At 33.4% G+C, this 22,161-nt stretch overlaps 1 protein-coding gene across 1 annotated transcript in view; it reads right to left on the reverse strand.

Annotated features, from left to right (window-relative positions):
• vipr1b (vasoactive intestinal peptide receptor 1b) overlaps positions 1-22,161 on the reverse strand; it is a 76,319-nt gene that overhangs the window by 8,382 nt on the left and 45,776 nt on the right. The window contains exons 5-9 of the mRNA XM_073830455.1: positions 21,587-21,684; positions 13,953-14,088; positions 3,381-3,534; positions 3,206-3,266; positions 3,036-3,108 (exon numbers count right to left, since the gene is read on the reverse strand). Of these exons, the coding sequence (XP_073686556.1) occupies positions 3,036-3,108; positions 3,206-3,266; positions 3,381-3,534; positions 13,953-14,088; positions 21,587-21,684 (522 nt within the window). The remainder of the gene's footprint in view (positions 1-3,035; positions 3,109-3,205; positions 3,267-3,380; positions 3,535-13,952; positions 14,089-21,586; positions 21,685-22,161) is intronic.

Below are 22,161 nucleotides of genomic sequence, written 5' to 3' on the forward strand. Positions count from 1 at the left end.
CTTTTCTTTTAGCGGAAAGCAAAAGTAGACAATATATAATATAAAAAATATATTATTATTATTTTACATAATTATTAGACATTATGCAAAATACAAAAAAAAAAAAAACATAAAAATGAAAAAAAAAAAAAAAATATATATATATATATATATATGGAAAACAAAAGCAAACAAAAATATATTATTTTACATAATTATTAGATAATAATACATAAAATACTAAACAATAAAAAATATCGAAAAATTATAAAGAAAATTAACAATATAAAAGGAAAAAGCACTAAAAGTATTTAAAGTATGAAAGAATAAAAATGTATTAAAATATACAGAAAAATAAAAATCTATAATATATAAAATATGCACTAACAATATATGAAATTAAAATTGATATAGTATAATATAAAAATAACTATACTTTTATTTTAGAACTATAATAAATGAACACTAAATATATATTAAAATATAAAAATAAAATGTGACAAAAAATATATATATAGAAAAGATATTAAAACAATATAAAAATGAGAAAGCACAAAAATATGAAAAATATAAAAGAATAAAAATATATACAGAAAAACAAAAATATATGATATACACCGCGTTCCAAATTATTATGCAAATCATATCTTTCTCTGGTTTTCATAATTAGTCAATGCAAATGACAGTCAGTATAATTTTTAAGTCATCAACCATTAGGGTATAATTCGAATTTTATTGAACAAACCTCCTAATGATAACAGTATTTATTTCAAAAATAAAAAACTGAAAATGCACTGTTCCACATTATTATGCACAACAGAGTTAAAACATTGTATAGGTTGTAAAGAACTGAAAATGGGCATTTGCTGAATTTGCAGCATTAGGTGGTCATATTTACTGAAATCTAAATCTATTTCAATCAAAAACATCCTAACTGGGCAAGTTACATCTTACCATAGGACCCCTTCTTTGATATCGCTATCACAATTCTTGCATCCATTGAATTTGTGAGTTTTTGGAGAGTTTCTGATTGAATTTGTTTGCAGGATGCCAGAATAGCCTCCCAGAGCTGCTGTTTTGATGTGAACTGCCTCCCACCCTCATAGATCTTTTACTTGAGGATGCTCCAAAGGTTCTCAATCTGGTTGAGGTCAGGGGAGGATGGTGGCCACACCATGAGTTTCTTATCTTTTATGCAGACAGCAGCCAATGACACAGAGGTATTATTTGCAGCATGAGATGGTGCATTGTCATGCATGAAGCTGATTTTGCTACGGAAGGCACAGTTCTTCTTTTTGTACCATGAAAGAAAGTGGTAAGTCAAAAACTCGACATACTTTGCCGAGGTCATTTTAATACCTTTAGGGATCCTAAAGGGGCCAACCAGCTCTCTCCCTATGATTCCGGCCAAAAACGCCACCTCATTGTTGTGGTCGCAGCCTTGTTGGGACATGTTCCATCCACTACTCCATCCATCTGGACCATCCAAAGATGCACAACACTCATCAGTAAACAAGACTGTTTGAAAATGAGTCTTCATGTATGTCTGGGCCCACTGCAACCGTTTCTGCTTGTGAGCATTGGTTAGGAGTGGCCGAATAGTAGGTTAATGCACAACTGCAAGCCTCTGGAGTATCCTACACCTTGATGTTCGCGGGACTCAAGAGGCACTAGCAGCTTCAAAAACCGGTTTGCTACTTTGTAATGGCATTTTAGTAGCTGCTCTCTTAATCTGATGAATTTGTCTGGCAGAAACCTTCCTCATTCTGCCTTTACCTGCACGAACCTGTCTGTGCTCTGAATCAGCCTCAAATCTCTTCACAGTACAATGATCACGCTTACGTTTTCGTGAAATATCTAATGTTTTCATACCTTGTCCAAAGCATTGCACTATTTGACGCTTTTCGGCAGCAGAGAGACCTTTTTCTTTCCCATAATTGCTTGAAACCTGTGGCCTGCTTAAGAATGTGGAACATCCTTCTTAAGTACTTTTCCTTTAATTGGGCTCATTTGGCAAACTATTTATCACAGGTGTCTGAGATTCATTTCAGTGATCCAAAGAGCCATGAGACACAATACCATCCATGAGTTTAATTGAAAAACAAAAAACTGTGTGTTTATGACACTTACATCCAATTTGCATAATAATTTGGAACGCGGTGTATAAAATATGCACTAACAAAATATAAAATAAAATATAATAATAATCTAAAAACAACTATAATTTTATTTGGTAACTATAATAAATAAAACAAACACTAAATATATATGCAAGTATAAAAATGTATCAAAGTATACGGAAAAACTAAATTATATATATAATTGATATATAATAATCTAAAAATAACTAATTTTATTTTATAACTCAATAAAACAGACAAGTATTTATTTATTATTATTATTATTTATTTATTAAAATATACTCTGATATATACTAAAGTATAAAAAATATAAATATATCTAGATTTATATATATATATATATATATATATATTATATTATTATTAAAATAATATATATTATTTTTTATTTTTTACAAATATATTAAAGCAATAAATATATATATGTAATTAAATTGTGTGTGTGTGTGTGTGTGTGTGTGTGTGTGTGTGTGTGTGTGTGTGTGTGTATTTATATGTATATACCGTGTCCCTGTATAAAAAATATAAAATGCATACTGTATATACAAGGGACACAGTGTATTTCAAGTATTGTAACTGGACACCATTTCTTTAGTGTTTATGCTAGCAGTCAGTGAAGATGGATGAGATGTGTCCCAATGTTGCAAGTATTGCCAGGAAAGGCCAGACTTAATGGGTACTGCTGCTAGTTTTTGAACAAATGACATCATAACAAAGACATTTCTCAGAAAAAAAATAAAATAAATGACATAAATTCTTTACAAGTTGAACAGGGGAACTTAGTCAGGCGTACAAAGTGTAAGCTTATCTCCATGGCAACTATGAGTGACAGCAATCATAACATACAATAACAACTTTCTCTAATCATAGTAATGGCGACATGTCAAATACTTAAGGAGCGAAAGGGCATCTCACCAGAATTGAAGCTAATATCGGCGTTTTGATTATCCACCAGAATGGATCGGTTTTTTCAATTATATCCCAGCATCTGTAAAAAATGCAGAATGAGTGACAAGTATACATTTGTGCTTGCAATGACTTGTTAACAAAATCATTGAAGGCTTTGACTGATGCATCTGTCTTACCCGACATCATTGAAGTAAGCCTTGGCAAAGCTCCAAGCCATGATGAAAATCGTTGGGCCTCCTGCAGTGAAGTGAAATGAGAGCGTACTTCAGTTGGCCGCCGTTTTACACAGCTCACTGACATAACCATTATGTCAAAGGTTAATGAAGAAACACATACACATATGACACCTACCCCAACCAATCAGAATGTACCACCAGAAGTACTTCCTCTCAGAGAAGAAGGAGACGGCCAACAGAGCATGAAGATACAGACCTTCCACTAGCAGCCAGAAGAAGCTTGCCATAATGCAGTACTGGAAAAAGACCATTACAGCTTTGCAACCAACCTGAAAATCAAAGACGTGGAAATGAAAATGGCTTTGAGAAGTCATTCCCACCCTTGAGTGCTCAGAGGAGTAGGGACATCCTGACATTTACTACGATGATAACAACAAATTGCAAAAACGCTGCAGTGCGACCTCTGCTTGAATACAGCCGCAACAATAATTTCAGATATCTCATTCTAAAGAAGTCAACTCTTCATTCAGTGATTTCCAATTAAATGACAAACTACATCATACATATATTACCTACTACCCATGAGTGTTGAACTTTATTGTTGTTAATGTAATTATTTTGAATGGAGATATGCCCTAGACTGATATTCAGATAAAAAACAAACATTTTTATTTTTAACATGTTCTTTTGCGACACATAAATGGTAATCTGTTTTTTATAAATCTCAAATCATTTCTAATTATACTGTATATATGAGCAATATCACACTCATAGCAGTGCAATATGGCTGAATATCGGCATGGCTGTGATTCTGCTGATATGCAGCTATATCGCACGTCTACGAGTGTGATATTGCATTTATACAACAGTTCGACAACACAAATGTGTAAATACATAAGAAACAACAATGGAGTGTCTTTAAAAACCCTCTTTTTCCCTAAAGCTTACATTTCCGATGACTTTTTCAAGTAATTTTTAAGTAGACGTTATCGTTTTTAATAAACCACATATTTGAAGCACATTCTCGCCTAAAAAAGTCTTAAAACTACATTTCTTGACACAAAAACAGTATTATTTATAAAACTGTAGTGGATTTGGGCATCCGCCATAACACTCGCTGTGAGAAATGCCTCAAGTGGAGCGATACAAACAGTGAAAGGGTTGGAGTTCTGTTATTACTAGAATATTGCACTTCGCTCAACCAATCAGATTTCAGGACCAGAAAGAACTGTTATATACTGGTGTGTGTGTGTATATATAGAGAGAGAGAGAGAGTGGGAGAGTGGAAGTCAAACGTTTTCACACACCTTGCAGAATCTGCAAAATGTTAATTATTTTACCAAAATAAAAAATGCATGTTATTTTTTTATTTAGTACTGACCTGAATAAGATATTTCACATAAAAGATGTTTACATATCGTCCACAAGAGAAAATAATCGTTTTAGAATTTATAAAAATTACCCTTTTCAAAAGTTTACGTACACTTGATTCTTAATACTTTTACCTGAATGATCCGCAGCTGTGTTTTTTTCGTTTAGTGATAGTTGTTCATGAGTCACTTGTTTGTCCTGAACAGTTAAACTTCCCTCTGTTCTTCAGAAAAATCCTTCAGGTCCCACAAATTCTTTGATTTTGCAGCCTTTTTGTGTATTTGAACCCTTTCCAACAATGACTATGATTTTGAGGTCCATCTTTTCACACTAAGGACAACTGAGGAGCTCATATGCAATTATTACATAAGGTTCAAATGCTCACTGATGCTTCAGAAGAAAAGCAATGCATTAAGAGCTTGGGGGAGAGGGGGTGAAAACTTTTGAACAGAATGAAAATGTGTACATTTTTCTTATTTTGCCTAAATATCATATTTTGTTCATTTAGTACTGCCCTTCAGAAGCCATAGAATATACTTACATGTTTCCCAGAAGACAAAATAAGTTAAATTTACCTTGATCTTCAAATTCTAAAAGTTTTCACCCCTGGCTTTTAATGCATTATGTTTCCTTTCTAAAGCATCAGTGAGTGTTTGTACCTTTTGTAATAGTTGCTTCAGTTGTCCTCAGTATGAAAAGATGGATCTCAAAATCATACAGTCATTGTTGGAAAGGGTTCAAATACACAAAAATGCTGAAAAACCAAAGAATTTGTGGGGGCTGAAGGATTTTTCTAAAGAACAGCAGGCAGAAAGCAAAAACAAGGGACTCATGAACAACTATCACTAAACAAAAACAAAACAAAAAATAGCTGTGGATCATTCAGTGTAATATACGTAAAATATGATGATTTATGATCAATCAGGTGTATGTAAACTTTTGAACAGGGTCATTTTTTAGAAATTAAAAAGTCTATTATTTTCTCTTGTGGACTATATATAAATGTATTTTATGTGAAATATTCAGATAAGTACTATATAAAAAATAACTTTAATAAGGAAAGAAAACAGTTTTAATTCTCACATTACAAACCATTGTCACTGTAGGTAATTATGCATCGGTTATGCATTGCCTAGCTAGTGCTCGCGTTTTGTGGGTTGCTTTCACTTCTAAAATACCAATTTAAGCACCGGTAATAGGCTTTCCTGAAAGCAGCGGTTTATTTGGGTAGAACCTGTGGGAGGTTGAGAGGAGTTTGTCGAGGGAGGACAGTGAGACATGGCAGGCAGACTGCAGGAGGACCGTAAACAAATAACTCTGAGACAAACACACAGCAATGAAATCAGACAGGAGGGTGTAAGTGGCTGAAGGTGAAAAGCAAAAACAGAGCAAAGATACAACATCACGCTGAAAATGCTACGTCCTCCTGCTCAAGAGCAGAATGAACTTCTGACTGTTCAATGCAAACAAAACCATCATGAGAACTATAGATATAGTGCTGCACAACCGTTTGAACACAGTTAATGAGCTGTGATGTTCATATCAATGAAACTACTATATAATACTAGGGATGGACAAGATAGCTCACTAGTTTGAAACCAGGGTCACAAAAGGAAGAGAAGAGAGGGAGAATTTGTTTTAAATGTAAGAAATAACCAAATGTTTATGTAGTTACTCATAAAAAAGCTAAAATGATGTTTATTTCTTTTTTACTGATGTTCATATACTATTGTTCAAAAGTTTCAGGGTCAGAAATACTTTTTTGTAAAGACAAAAATTACTTTTATTTAGCAAAGATGCATTAAATTAGAGAAATTTAAATTTCCGGATCATTTACTTACCACCATGTCATTTAAGATGTTCATGTCTTTCTATCTTCAGTCGGAAAGTAATTTTTTTTTTAGGTTTTTGAGGAAAGTATTCCAGGATTTTTCACCATATAGTGGACTTCAATGGGAGCCTATAGGTTGAAGGTCAAAATCATAGTTTCAATGCAGCTTCAAAGGGCTCTACAAGATAACTGCAGAGGAATAGTTTCTTTGTTTGTTAGCAAAACCATTGGTAATTTTCTAACAAGAAATTAGAATGTGTATACTTTTTAACCACAAATCATCATCTTGACTTCACACGCGATTAGTTCTTCATCAGTGTACTTCGGTTCAAAAAGGTAGGGTAGGGCAAAAAAAGTCCATCTCATTTTCTCCTCCAACTTCGAAATCTTCCGACATTGTTGTTTTACGTTTTTTGTAAAGGGCGTTTAACTTTCTTTGCACGTTTGCAAATTTGACTACATAATGCGTGAATTTGTGAAGTCAAGCTAGTGCAAGACTACCATTTGTGGTTAAAAAGTATATACATTTTTATTTTTTTAGAAAATGACAGATCGTTTTGCCAAATAAAACTGTTATTCCTCGACTGGGAAAGTGTAGAGCTCTTTGAAGCAGCACTGAAACTGCAATTTGGACGTTCAACCTGTTGGTTCCCATTGAAGTCCACTATATGGAGAAAATTCCTGAGGACAACTGAGGGACTCATATGCCACTTACAAAAGGTTCAAATGCTCACTGATGCTTCAGAAGAAAAAACAATGCATTAAGAGCTGTGGGGAGAGGGGGTGAAAACTTTTGAACAGAATGAAGATGTGTAAATTTTTCCTTATTTTGCCTAAATATCATGTTTTTTTCATTTAGTACTGCCCTTCAGAAGCTACAGAATATACTTACATGTTTCCCAGAAGACAAATTAAGTTAAATTTACCTTGATCTTTAAATTCAAAAAATTTTCACCGAAGTTTTACTGATGTTCATATACTATTGTTCAAAAGTTTCAGGGTCAGAAATACTTTTTTGTAAAGACCAAAATTACTTTTATTTAGCAAAGACGCATTAAATAATGTCATTTAAGATGTTCATGTCTTTCTTTCTTCAGTTGGAAAGTAATTTTTTTTTTTAGGTTTTTGAGGAAAACATTCCAGGGTTTTCCACCATATAGTGGACTTCAATGGGAGCCAACAGGTTGAAGGTCAAAATTGTAGTTTCAATGCAGCTTCAAAGGGCTCTACAAAATAACTGCAGAGGAAAAGTTTTTTTTAGCGAAACGATTGGTCATTTTCTAAAAAAAAAAAAAATATATATATATATATATATATATATATATATATTTGTATACTTTTTAACAACAAATGTTTGTCTTGTCAGTCTTGTTAGTTCTTCATCAGTGTACTTTGGTTCAAAAAGGTAGGGTAGGGCGGAAAAATCAAATTTTCTCCTCCAACTTTAAAATCGTCCGACATCGTTGTTTTACTTTTTTTGTAAAGGGCGTTTGTTTCTTTGTACGTTTGCAAATGTGACTATGTAATGTGTGAAATTAGTTAAAAAATATTACAATTTTACATTTTTTTTTTTAGAAAATGACAGATCGTATCGCTAAATAATACCGTTATTCCTCGGCTGGGATCATGTAGAGCCTTTTGAAGCTGTATTGAAACTGCAATTTGGATGTTCAACCTGTTGGTTCCAATTGAAGTCCACTATTTGGAGGAAAATTCTGGAATGTTTTTCTTCAAAAAACCCAAATTTTTTTTTACATGAACATCTTAAATTACATGGGAATGAGTAAATTATAAGTACATTTTAATTCTGGAGTGAACAAATCCTTCAATTACTTCAATTTCATAAACCAAACATTATAAATTAGTCTGCGTACATAAAAATAGTCACACATCCTGTGTGAACGCTACCTAAAAGCACCTGATGGGAGTCTGGTGGAGCCTAATTGTACAGAGCTCGCTAAAGATTGACAAGTGGAATAGTTGTTTAGACACCCACCTTGATTTTGAACGTGTTTCGCACATAACAATAAAACTCTGTCTTTCTAAAAATACTTCTTTGAGCTCCATGATCCAAGGTTCAAAGATTCCCAAGATTCACACATCTAAAACTCCTCTCCGTTCCTCTGTGCAACACGCTCAAAATGAGAGCGCATGCCTTACAGGCAGGAGAAAAGAATTGGGTGGATGAAGCAATCGACAGTTTAGACAGCAGAAGGCTCTGAATGATGCTTTCTGCTTTCGGGCGTGTAAAATGAGGCAGCGCAGGATGAATGGATCCGGCTCATAGTTATAATGCGCACAAATCATCCCAAATTACTCTGAGAGCCGCAGCCTCTTGCTCAGGGCGCGCAATCCCTGAAATAGATAGAAAGCTTTCGCCGCAGGCTCGACCACGCAAATGGCTAACAAACACCTTCTGCCGAGGCGAGCCTCTCGACAGCTTTTTATCATGCATTTATTATGTATCATACATAAAACCACTGCAACTAATTCGTTTTATAAAGCTGTTTTCTGGCAATCAGTCATTCTGTCTTTCCCCATGGGCTACTGTTATTTAAAGGTGAGAATAACATTAATATAACAGCTTGACACATAACCTATCTGCGAATATTCAGCGATTCCACAGGAGATTAGTAATATTTCACATGCAGATGAAGTGTTTAAAAGAGACTGATGTAAGATTTAACTACGTAGACACTTTTAAAACCATTAGCATTGCAACGAGACCTGAATTTAAATCTCTGCAAAAAAAACTCAAATTGTGACTTTAAATTTTACAATGTGAGGTTACATCTCTTAATTAATATTTTATTTTTACAACAGAAACAAAATAATATCTTATTGTGAAATTATTTGTATGAAAGTCTGCTTCATCTTCAGGAAAAAGTAAAGTCACAGTGTGACTTTATATCTCATAATCACAACTTTATTAGACTTTATATCCCACAGATATGACTTTAAATCTCACAATGTGCCTTTATGTCTTCCAGCTGTGACTTTTTATAACTTGTAATCACTTTATTTCACACAACTGTGGCTTTATACCTCACAGTGTACAATTTATCTTGTAATCAAGACTTTATTTTGCATAATCGGACTTTATAGCTCACAATGTGCCTTAATATCTTCAAAATGTGACTTTATATTTCATTATTCAGACTGTATATGTCATAATAACGACTTTATTTTGCATAATTGTGATTTCTTATATCTCACAATTGTAACTCTGGCTCAAAATTAGAAAATATATAGAAATATATAAAGCTTTATTTTTGTTAGCCCAGAAAGTAATTATTTTATTTATAGGGCATAAGAAATAAAGCCACAATATGACTTTGTAATCATAAATCACAAATTTATTCCACATTGTGACTTCATATCTCACAGTTGTCTTTTTGTGACTTTTTTTAATCATATGTCACAATGTGACTTTTATACTGTAAACTTTAGTTTCTACTCTAAGTTTTCATAGACAATTTTCATTTGACATCAAGTCTGAAATGACAAATTTCAGCAAATGACCTGTGAAAAGTGAACTTTTTATATCTACAAAAATGCAAAAAGTACATTTTAAATATGCATATAATCTTTTCAGAAGTTGCATTTAAAATCCATTTGCTTTAAAATTCTATAGAGTCAAAAGCTCAGTTTGAAAGAGCATTACACTTCTGAAGTTCCCACAGACAGCCTTGATCTATTGAAAATTCTTGCTCAAACTGCAGACATTGAGAGACACCAGATCTGAACGATGGACACGTGTTCCAGCACACTCACTCTGTACACTGAGAAGGAGCCATGTTTTCATTGAGAGTTTATGCTCTTTTGTCAAGTTCAATCAATCGTCATCTTAACAGCTGAGTCATCTCAGAAAACGTCCTTCACCATTACTAGCAGCCAGACAATGATGATTGCCACAACCCTGATAAATACTGTGAAACTGATTTGTCTTATTTTAATAGAATACTCAACTAATTGGTCCAGACTGGTTTGCACTGGTCTGTTGCAGGTCTAGATGGAAACAAGCTAAATTTAATTTACAGTTTTGCTGTTTTACTTGCATGGTCTAATTTTAATTTAGTCACTCTTTTACCTGCTTTTTTTTTTTTTTTTACTAGTTTGGATGTTTTACTTGTGTGGTCTTATTTTAATTTAGTCACTGTCACTCTTTTACCTTTTTACTAGTTTGACTAGTTTGGGTGTTTTACTTACATGGTCTAACTTTAATTTAGTCACTGTCACTCTTCTACCTGCTTTTACTGGTTTTATTAGTTTGAATGTTTCACTTGCATGGTGTAATTTTAATTTAGTCACTGCCACTCTTTTACCTGCTTTTTACTAGTTTAGATGTTTTACTTGCATGGTATAATTTTAATTTAATGACTGTCACCTGGATGTTTTACTTGCATGGTATAATTTTAATTTAGTCACTGTTACCCATTTACCTACTTATACTAGTTGTGTTAGTTTGAATATTTTACCTGCATACTCTAATTTTAATTTAGTCACTGTCACTCTTTTACCTGCTTTTTATTAGTTTTACTAGTTTGGATGTTTTACTTGTGTGGTCTAATTTTAATTTAGTCACTGTCACTCTTTTACCTGCTTTTTACTAGTTTGGATGTTTTACTTGTGTGGTCTAATTTTAATTTAGTCACTGTCGCTCTTTTACCTGCTTTTTACTAGTTTGGATGTTTTACTTGTGTGGTCTAATTTTAATTTAGTCACTGTCGCTCTTTTAACTGCTTTTTACTAGTTTGGATGTTTTACTTGTGTGGTCTAATTGTAATTTAGTCACTGTCGCTCTTTTAACTGCTTTTTACTAGTTTGGATGTTTTACTTGTGTGGTCTAATTTTAATTTAGTCACTGTTACCCATTTACCTTCTTATACTAGTTGTGTTAGTTCCGATATTTTACTTGCATACACTAATTTTAATTTAGTCACTGTCACTCTTTTACCTGCTTTTTACTAGCTTTACTAGTTTGGATGTTTTACTTGTGTGGTCTAATTTTAATGTAGTCACTGTCACTCTTTTACCTGCTTTTTGCTAGTTTGGATGTTTTACTTGTGTGGTCTAATTTTAATTTAGTCACTGTCGCTCTTTTACCTGCTTTTTACTAGTTTGGATGTTTTACTTGTGTGGTCTAATTTTAATTTAGTCACTGTCGCTCTTTTAACTGCTTTTTACTAGTTTGGATGTTTTACTTGTGTGGTCTAATTGTAATTTAGTCACTGTCGCTCTTTTAACTGCTTTTTACTAGTTTGGATGTTTTACTTGTGTGGTCTAATTTTAATTTAGTCACTGTTACCCATTTACCTTCTTATACTAGTTGTGTTAGTTCCGATATTTTACTTGCATACACTAATTTTAATTTAGTCACTGTCACTCTTTTACCTGCTTTTTACTAGCTTTACTAGTTTGGATGTTTTACTTGTGTGGTCTAATTTTAATGTAGTCACTGTCACTCTTTTACCTGCTTTTTGCTAGTTTTACTAGTTAGGATGTTTTACTTGGTCTATTTTTCATTTATTTACTGTCACTCTTTTACCTGCTTTTTACTAGTTTTACTTGTTTGAATGTTTTACTTGCATGGACTAATATTAATGTAGTCACTGTCACTCTTTTACCTACTTTTTTACTAGTTTTACTAGTTTGGATGTTTCACTTGCATGGTGTAATTTTAATCTAGTCACTGTCACTCTTTTACCTGTTTTTTACTAGTTTGAATAGTTTGGATGCTTTACTTGTATGGTTTAATTTTAATTTACTCACTCATTACCTGCCTTTTCCTAGTTTGGATGTTTTACTTATATGGTCTAATTTTAATTTAGTCCCTGTCATTTTTTAACCTGCTTTTTTACTAGTTTTACTAGTTTGGATGTTTAACTTGCGTGGTCTAATTTTGATTTTGTCACTCACTCTTCCCTGCTTTTTACTAGTTTTACTACTTAAGAAGTTTTACTTGTGTGATCTAATTATCATTTAATCAGTCACTCTTTCACCAGCTTTTTACTAGTTTCACTAGTTTGGATGTTTTACTTGCATGGTCTAATTTTAATTTAGTCACAGTCACTCTTTTACCTGCTTTTTACTAGTTTGAAAGTTTCATTTGTATAGCCTAATTTTAATTTAGTCATTGTCTATTTTTTACCAGCTTTTTACTAATTTTACTAGTTTGGATGTTTTAATTGCATGATCCAATTTTAATGTATGCATGGTCTAATTGTAATTTAGTCACTGTTTCGCCTGCTTTTTACTAGTTTTAATAGTTTGGATGTTTTACTTGTTTGGTTTTATTTTAATTCAGTCACTCACTCTTTTACCTGCTTTTTACTAGTTCAGAAATTTGACTTATATGGTCTAATTTCAGTTTAGTCCCTGTCGTTTTTTAACCTGCTTTTTTACTAGTTTGGATGTTTAACTTGCGTGGTCTAATTTTCATTTTGTCACTGTAACTCTTACCAGCGTTTTGCTAGTTTTACTACTTCAGATGTTTTACTTGTGTGGGCTAATTATCATTTAGTCAGTCACTCAGTTTTACCAGTTTGAAAGTTTCACTTGTATGGTCTAATTTTAATTTAGTCACTGTCACTCTTCTAACTGCTTTTAACTAGTTCTACTAGTTTGGAAAATTTACTTGTATGGTCTAATTTTAATTTAGTCACTGTCACTCTTCTAACTGCTTTTTACTAGTTTTACTAGTTTGGATGTTTCACTTGCGTGGTTTAATTTTAAAGTTGTCACTGTCACTCTTTTCCTGCTATTTACTAGTTTGGATGTTTTACATGTATAGTCTAATTTTATTTTAGTCACTGTAACTCTTTTACCTGCTTTTACTAGTTTTACTTGCATGAGCTAATTTTAATGCTGTCACTGTCAATCTTTTATCTACCTTAATGCATTTCTGTTGGTTGGTTGGTTGGTGCTTGTATGGTAGTGGTTTAAGCAAAACCTAGCTGATGAGACTAGTCAAGCTTTGGTCCTTGTGTGGTTCCTGGAAGTGTTACTGGTTAAACTCATCAAGAATATTGGTGGGACACTAGTAAACCAGTATACGTAAGCTTGTAGTGCAAATAGCACAAACAAAATACCCTGTGGCGCTGTCAAAAAATGACCCAAAATTCACATCTTATGATTTTGCAATGTTGTGAAAAAAAAAAAATCTGTGAAATTGAGGTAGCTTGAGGGGATACAACTATAACAGTGGGAGTACATGCCATCCTGAATGACTGGAACAAGCATTTTGGCAAGCTGGTTCAAACAGAGGTCACCCACAGCAGTGAATTCACCAGCGAGTGTGAAGTTATGCCCATGGATGTTTAGCAGCAGACATAACAGTTGAGAGGCCCAAGACCAGTGAGTAAAAAAAAAAATGTAAACATGATCAGCTGGGACAGAATATATTTATGCTGATTACTAACACTGCTAGATAAATACTTGGTTTGCTGCGTGTGGATGTCACATGGTTTGCTAACTGAAACTATTACAGACTCGTGAGGGAATTATTAAAGATTAAACAAACAGACTGTGCAATAATAAACTTACAGAGCCAGTGGAGCAGTTGTCAGACTCTTGATTAAGATCATAGAGCACCGCATCTTTGACGAAGACCGCGATGGCTTTCAAAATGAAGGACACAAACAGGTGTATGTGGATGTAGTTCCGCGTGCAGTGGAGTTTCCTGAGGGAATACAAGGAATACAATCAGCCACGCTCACGGTCTGAATCGTAAAATATGTTAAGCCTGATTGAGAAGTCCCCTGCCCCCTAATTACACTCTGTCCTTGGAACTAATAACGGAAAAAATGACAGCTAATTACACTACAAATGAAATCCTAATTGAGCTTTCTGGTCCATGTAAGGGGTTCGTTAAACAGATAATTTGTTGCATTGTGTTGTAGTCCATTTCACACGCATTTCTACTCACGGCAAACATGGGAATTCACAAAATCTGATTTAAAATTCAAGGTAGCTGCTCGTTTAATGTTCAACATGCTTATTTAATATTATCTAGCTATGGCAGGCAGTCCAAAAACTGAATCTACTCTGTAGAAGAAAGGAAGTTATACAGGTTTGGAGCAACATGAGAGTGAGTTAACACTGGCATAATTTTAATGTGTGAACTATATTTTTAAAAGACATCCACAGCTGCTTTATTCAAAATGCAAGTGTTTTTAAAAAACAGAGAGACTCTGATATCTCAGAACACCCTGAACATGATGTCTTTTGTTTATAATGTCCAGACTCACACTAGTTAAATGAGCTGACACTTTGTTTAAACACAGGGTTCTCTCTGTGCTCTGGTGCAAAGAAAAGATTTATATTCTACAGTGTGTTTTACAGTAATACTCTCAAATGCTGACACAGTTGTCATGCTGTAGGGATTGTTAGTTTATACCAAGACAATACAAAATAATCATAAAAAAAATCTTGCAGCACTTTTTGCAGATAGATTGCTTGTAATAATCTAAATAAATTCCTTTAAGTCACTTATAAGTCTGAAAGATATAAAGTTATGACTAATACATTGGAGTTTGGCATTCAAGAAAACAGAATACTGTGAAATATCATTGCAATTTAAAAGTCAAAAGTTTACATACACCTGGCAGATTCTGCAAAATGTGAATTTGTTTTACCGAAATAAGAGGGATCATACAAAATGCATGGTATTTTTTTATTTAGTACTGTCCTGAATAAGATATTTCACATAAGATGTTTACATATAGTCCACAAGGGAAAAAATAACAGTTGAATTTATAAAAATAACTGTATGATTTTGAGATTAATCTTTTCACACTGAGGGCAACGGAGGGACTCATATGCAACTATTATAGAAGGCTCACTGATGCTTCCGAAGGAAATGCAATGCATTAAGAGCATTGAAAATTCATTCAGCTCAAATAAGTTTAGTCAACTTGAAATGTTAAATTGTACTAAGTGACAACCTAGATATTTGAGTTGACTTAACAAAAGGTTTGGTTTGTTAAACTTGGATAAGATAAAAGCTGGGTAAGTTACCTGGCTGCCTTAGCTTTTTGAGTTGATTCAACTTAAAATTTTAAGTTGTCACATAGTACAACTTAACATTTTAAGTAGACTAAACTTTTTTGAGTTAACTGAACTTAAAATGATGAGGCAGCCAATTAACAAATTATTTTAAGTTGATTCAACAAATAAGAGGGATCATACAAAATGCATGGTATTTTTTATTTAGTACTGACCTGAATAAAATATTTCACATAAAAGAGCTGAGGGGTAAAAACTTTTTGAATTTGAAGATCAGGGTAAATTTGACTTATTTTGCCTTCTGCTAAATCTTCTGTAGGTTCTGAAGGGCAGTACTAAACGAACAAAAATATGATATTAAGGCAAAATAACAAAAAATCTACACATTCTGTTCAAAAGTTTTGACCCCCCAGCTCTTAATGTGTTGTTTTTCATTCTGAAGCATCAGTGAGGGTTAAAAAATTCTGTAATAGTTGCATATGAGTTCCTCAGTTGTCCTCAGTGTGAAAAGATAGATCTCGAAATCATACAGTCATTGCTGTTAAGGTTCAAATACACAAAAGTGCAGAAAAACCAAAGAATTTGTGTGACCTGAAGGATTTTTCTGAAAAACAGCGGACAGTTTAACTGTTCAGGACAAACAAGGGACTCATGAAAAACTAGCACTAAACAAACAAACAAACAAACAAAAACACAACAGTGTAATTCAGGTAACAACCCAGCATTAAGAATCAAGTGTATGTAAACTTTTGAACAGGGTAATTTTTATAAATTAAACTATTATTTCTCTTGTATATGTAAACATCTTTTATGTGAAATATCTTATTCAGGTCAGTACTAAATAACAAAATTACATGCATTCACATTTTGTTAAAATATCTGCAAGGTGTATGCAAACTCTTAACTTCAACTGTATTTTGTCAATTATAAGTCTAATTTATTACTGTGATGGCAATAATCCAAAAAACAACACAAGAAAAACAATTCTGTCATTGTTTTTTCAAACGAATGTTTTAGATTCAATACTAATTACTCCACTGACTTTGTTTGCAAGAGCATCACAGTAGAGTTTTGCTTGCTGAGTCTTAATTAATCATCAGCATGTAACAGATGCTTTATAAAGATCTTAACTTTGACTGAACCCATTTACAAATAGGATTCATTAAAATACAGCTTTTGGAGTTTTATATAAGTTGCGAATCACACTGCATACCATTACAATTTTCCCGAACTGACTATAAGTACATCTTTTGAGTTAAAGGTCAAATCCCTGTTTCCTTTAACCTAGCACTCATACACAGGCATGTCGTCTCCGCTTTGCTCATTTCACATGCTGTGATCTGACACTATCAGCATGATTTTACAGGCCTATGTTGCGTCTCTAGTGCTTGGCCATCTGCAGGATCACCTTGACATACCGCTGACAGATTTAGACACTACAGAATTTTTTACCTAGTGTTTCTTGGTAAAGGCACAATTTAATTAGACCGCAGACTGTTTCTCCACCAACTTGTGACCTGAGTCATTCATCGGAGTGGGAGCAAGTGTTCAAACCGGCAATAATAACCTGAGGTGCGATCAGGTCTTCAGCCCCTGTCAGTCACTGAAATCCCACATCAGACTGATATCCTCTCAGTTAAGACTGCTTAAGCCTGCAGCTCGAGTGCAGATAGTGTTAATAGACAGGATTAGGACTGATTACATTGCTGAAGAGCTCAACATGAGCAGCTTTATCGAGGAGTAGAGCTGCTCTGCCATACTGGTGGTGACACATGAAACTTATTACTGATGGAAATGACAGCATGGGTGGGATGTGGTTGAGCTTAGAGTTGGTAATCACAAGGAGAGAGCTGTGAACTATCACATTTGTGCCCTTGAGCGAAGCACTTAACCTCAGCATGCTCCAGAGAGGATTGACGCTGTGCAAGTTTACAGCAAAACTTATGCACTTTTATAGGTCATCCTCTTATGCGTTTGGTAAATAAGTCAAATACTGTAGAGGAAGATGAATGTGCATTTACTTTTAAATTGTAACAAGTGTATGCAACTATTACAGAAAGTTCAAACGCTTACTGATGCTCCAGAAGGAAACACGATGCATTAAAACCCGGGGGTGAAAACTTTTGAACAGAATGAAGATGTGCAAATTTTTCTTTTTAGCCTAAATATCTTTTTTTTTTATTTAGTACTACCCTTCAGAAGATACTTACATGTTTCCCAGAAGACAACATAAGTAAAATTTACCCTAATCTTCAAATTAAAATGGCTCTTAAAGGACTCACCCCTTGTCATCCAAGATGTTCATGTCTTTCTTTCTTCAGTCGTAAAGCAATTATGTTTTTTTGAGGAAAACATTTCAGGATTTCTCTCTTTACAATGGATATGTATGGCGCCCCGAAGTTTGAACTTCCGAAATGCATTTTAAATGCAGCTTCAAAAGGCTCTAAATTATCCCAGGTGAGGAGGAAGGGTCTTGTCTAGCGAAACGATCGGTTATTTTCGAAACAAATTGACAATTTATATACTCTTTAACCTCAAATGCTCATCTTGTCTCATCTCTGCGCAGTGCATGTGTAGTCAATATAATCCGGGTCAATGCAGTTAGGGGATGTCGAAAAATTCCCATCTCGTTTATGTCTTCAATGTCAAAATCGTCCTGCAATGCTGTTTTTACCTTTTTTTTTGTAAAGGGCGTTTGAGTTTCTTTGTATGTTCACTTTGTAAACACTATGTCGGTACTTTTGCAGCGATCTAAGGTGATTTTGAAGTTAGGGAAGAAAAACGAGATGGGAGTTTTTCGACATACCCTAACTGTATTTACCCGAATCACACAGACTTCGCATGCGCTGCGCAAAGACGAGACAAGACGAGCATTTGAGATTAAAAAGTATATAAACTGTCAATTTGTTTTCGAAAATAACTGATCGTTTCACTAGATAAGACCCTTCCTCCTCGGCTGGGATAGTTTAGAACCTTTTGAAGCTGCATTTAAATTGCTTTTTAGAAGTTAAAACTTCAGGGCACCATACATATCCATTATATAGAGAGAAATCCTGAAATGTTTTCCTCAAAAAAACATCATTTCTTTACGACTGAGGAAAGAAAGACATGAACATCTTGGATGACACGGGGGTGAGGACATTATCTGTGCATTGTTGTTATGAAAGTGAACTAATCCTTTAATGCGTATGAACCTTCTGTAATAGTTGCATATGAGTCCCCCTCAGTGGTCCTCAGTGTAAAAAGATGTATGTCAAAATCATACAGTCATTGTTTGAAAGGCTTCAAATATACAAAAATGCTGAAAAACCAAAGTATTTGTGGGACCTGAAGGTTTTTTTCTGAAGAACAACAGGACAAACAAGGTACTCCTGAACAACTAAACAAAATCAACTAAAACAATCACTAAACAAAATAACACAGCTGTGGATCATTCAGGCAACACAGTATTAAGAATCAAGTGTATGTAAACTTTTGAACAGGGACATTTTTATATTTAAATAATTAACATTTCGCAGATTCTGCAAGGTGTATGTAAACTTTTGACCTCAACTGTATTAAGTGTAATTAATGTAAAATACTAAATCAACTATTCTATTTTAAATTAGATTTATCTGAAAAGTAAAATTATTCTATGACTAACATACAGGCATATGAATACTTATATATTTAATTACCATTATCAATTAGCCTATAGGTCTTAATGAAAACAGAATATATCTAAAATGTTATCTATGTAATTCATGGAAATACTGACCAATAACCTTTATTAATAAGTATTAAAAACTCTGATAGTCAATATAATATAATGTCATAGATCACTATTTAACAGAGACAGAAAAATAGATCAATTAACCTCAAAACTATTTCAACTGATTAAATCGCACAAATGTTCACATTTAGATTAAATTACAAAATTAAAAATAGCATAGCGATTCATCAAAAGTGATGAGATGAGATTTTTTTTTCCCCATCTACAGTCAAGATAAAAAATTAAGGTGGGGGGTCAATTAAGCCTAGGGGAATCTTACCTTGTCTGATTTAACTAATATTACATTTATTAATAGGAACGTATGTTATGGGTAATTATGAGTAAGTTACATCCTTAGCAGATACTATAATAAGCATGTCACCACATTGTGCCAATAATAAATCATCCACCAGAAGAACATCACAAATAGTCTGATCCACAAATGCATGCATGCATTGTTTAAAGGATTCAGTTGAAAAGTAATTACTTTTTTGTTTTTTGTTTTTGAGGAAAACATTCCAGGTTTTATCTCCACATAGTGGACTTCAATTTGAGCATTTGTGGTTAAAAAGTATTTATTATATAAAATTTTTTTTAAAAAATGGTAGATAAGGCCCTTATTCCTTGGCTGGGATTGTGTAGAGTCTTTTGAAGCTGCGTTGAAACTGCAATTTGGACCTTCAACCCATTGATCCCCATTAAAGTCCACTATATGGAGAAAGATCCTGCAATGTTTTCCTCAAAAACTGTCATTTCTTTTCGACTAAAGAAAGAAAGAAAGACATGAACATCTTGGATGACATGGGGGTGAGTAAATAACTCTAGTGAACTAATCCTTTAATTGATACATAAATGATATTGCCTACAGCATTTGAATGCTAATTTGGTGCCATTTAAAGGATTTTAAACCGTGTTTATGCTTTAGAGTATGACTACTGGGTTTATAAGTGATCACTAATACACACTGGAATGATTATTTTCTTTGATGGTAGTTAGATGCAAGTCTTATTTGGCCAAGATGAAATGTGTGTGTTGGAATATACATGTAAGAAAGCTCATATCTCTGTCATTAGCAGACCGATTTGCCTCTGGTGAGCTACATCAATCACTGTAGTGTCAAAACGGATGCATGTTGTTTGCTGTTTAATCCTCGACAGCTTCAGTGATTCAGTGACTCGCTCCATGACGCCCCATGGAGATTCTGGGGTTGGTTACAACCACGCATGAAGCTCTGTTTTCTGTGTTTAAAGCCATTAACCTAATCAAAATGACAACCTTTAATGTGAAACATTCGTAGGACTCCAACTGTGCCCAGTATTTGACAGCAAAAAAACAAAATTACTGTAAAACAAAATGTGTATAGTAAAATAGCATTTTTGTGGCTAAAAACATTTGAATACACTCTATTAAACATTTTAAATTATTATTTCAAAATATATATTTATATATTACATATTTATACATTTTAATACCCACAGCTGTGTTCCACGCTACATTTAAATCTCACTATTAAAAAAAGAAAAATAGAGAGTTAGTTTCAAGCTCTTGTACATTGTATTTGTACCCTGTTCTTTGACCGTGTTCATGCGTTTGTTTAAAAAAAAAGAAAGAAGTAAATGTAATTACTTCACTGTCAGTTCATTTCAAAGAGTTGTCAGTTAGACAGGAAGTAATTTTCCTAAAAAAATAATTGCTTTGGATAGGGCTTTAAAACTAGTTAAAGCAAGTACGATAGCATAAACATGACTTATCTAGAAAAATGCAAAACCATTAATGCAAAGAACTTAATTTACCCCTGCACCAGCAAATACATGTTAGAATCATTTTTTTCATGACAACTCTCTGAGAGTTTAGCATGGTAATATACATGGCAATGTTAATGTGTTTGGTCTTGATGGAATAGATCCAAGTACCGACTCAATACCTCCACGGACAATAACCACCATATATAACATTAATCACCCCATAACAGATCTATACAGGTGGAGCTGGGGAAGGTTGAGGATTTCTGAAGCATACCCATTCATTTGAATTTGCCACAGGTTAACTCCACTCAAAGTGTAATAACATCTACAAGCAATATAAATGCACCTGAGATACATTTCAGCTGATAAGGGTATGAATACTTATGCAATGGAATCAGTTTAACATAAGGCAGCAACATAACAAAATGTGAAAAAATAGGGGTTTGAATACTTTTGCAAGACACTGTATTAAATATAAATAATATATAAATATGAATATATACATGTAAATATTTCTCAAAAATATACACATGTACATAAATATACACAGTACACACACACACACACATATATTATGTAAATATTTTGTATTTGGATCACGATTAATTGATTTGACAGCACTAGATTATATCAGATTAAGTAAGAACCTATCGGCCTGCAAATATAAAATTTCTTACCTGAATATACAAAGTATTACAATGGCGGTGGTGAGAGAAATGAGAGAAACACTGTGTCCGATGGTGTAGCCGATCTTCACTGACCTAAAGAAACTATCCTGCCAAATAAAAAAAATAAAGAATACATGTTTACTATTTCAAATAGGATTGAACCATTTCACTCTTCTTGAATCTTTAAATTACACTACTGTTGGTTTAAGGCCAAGATTGTCTTTTTTAAAAGAAAAAATTAATACTTTTATTCAGCAAGGACACATTACATTGAAAAGACGTTTACTGTTACAAAAGATTCAATCTTTTAAATAAATACTGTTCTTTTAAACTTTCTATTCATCAAACTGTTTTCAACTGTGATATTAATTAGAACACATTTCTTAAGGAGCAAATCAGCATACTAAAATTGATTTCAGAAGAATCATGTTTTATTTTATTTTTGATCATATAAATTCAGCTTTGGCGACCACTGATGACTTTTTTCAAAAACATAAAAAAGTAACAACTTTAGACTTTTATACAGTGTGATCGGTATGTTATCATGAACTTCAAACATCATTAAACATGCTTTCTAACATATC

The sequence above is a fragment of the Garra rufa genome, chromosome 24 (genome assembly GCF_049309525.1).
Source record: "Garra rufa chromosome 24, GarRuf1.0, whole genome shotgun sequence".
Lineage (NCBI taxonomy): Eukaryota > Metazoa > Chordata > Actinopteri > Cypriniformes > Cyprinidae > Garra > Garra rufa.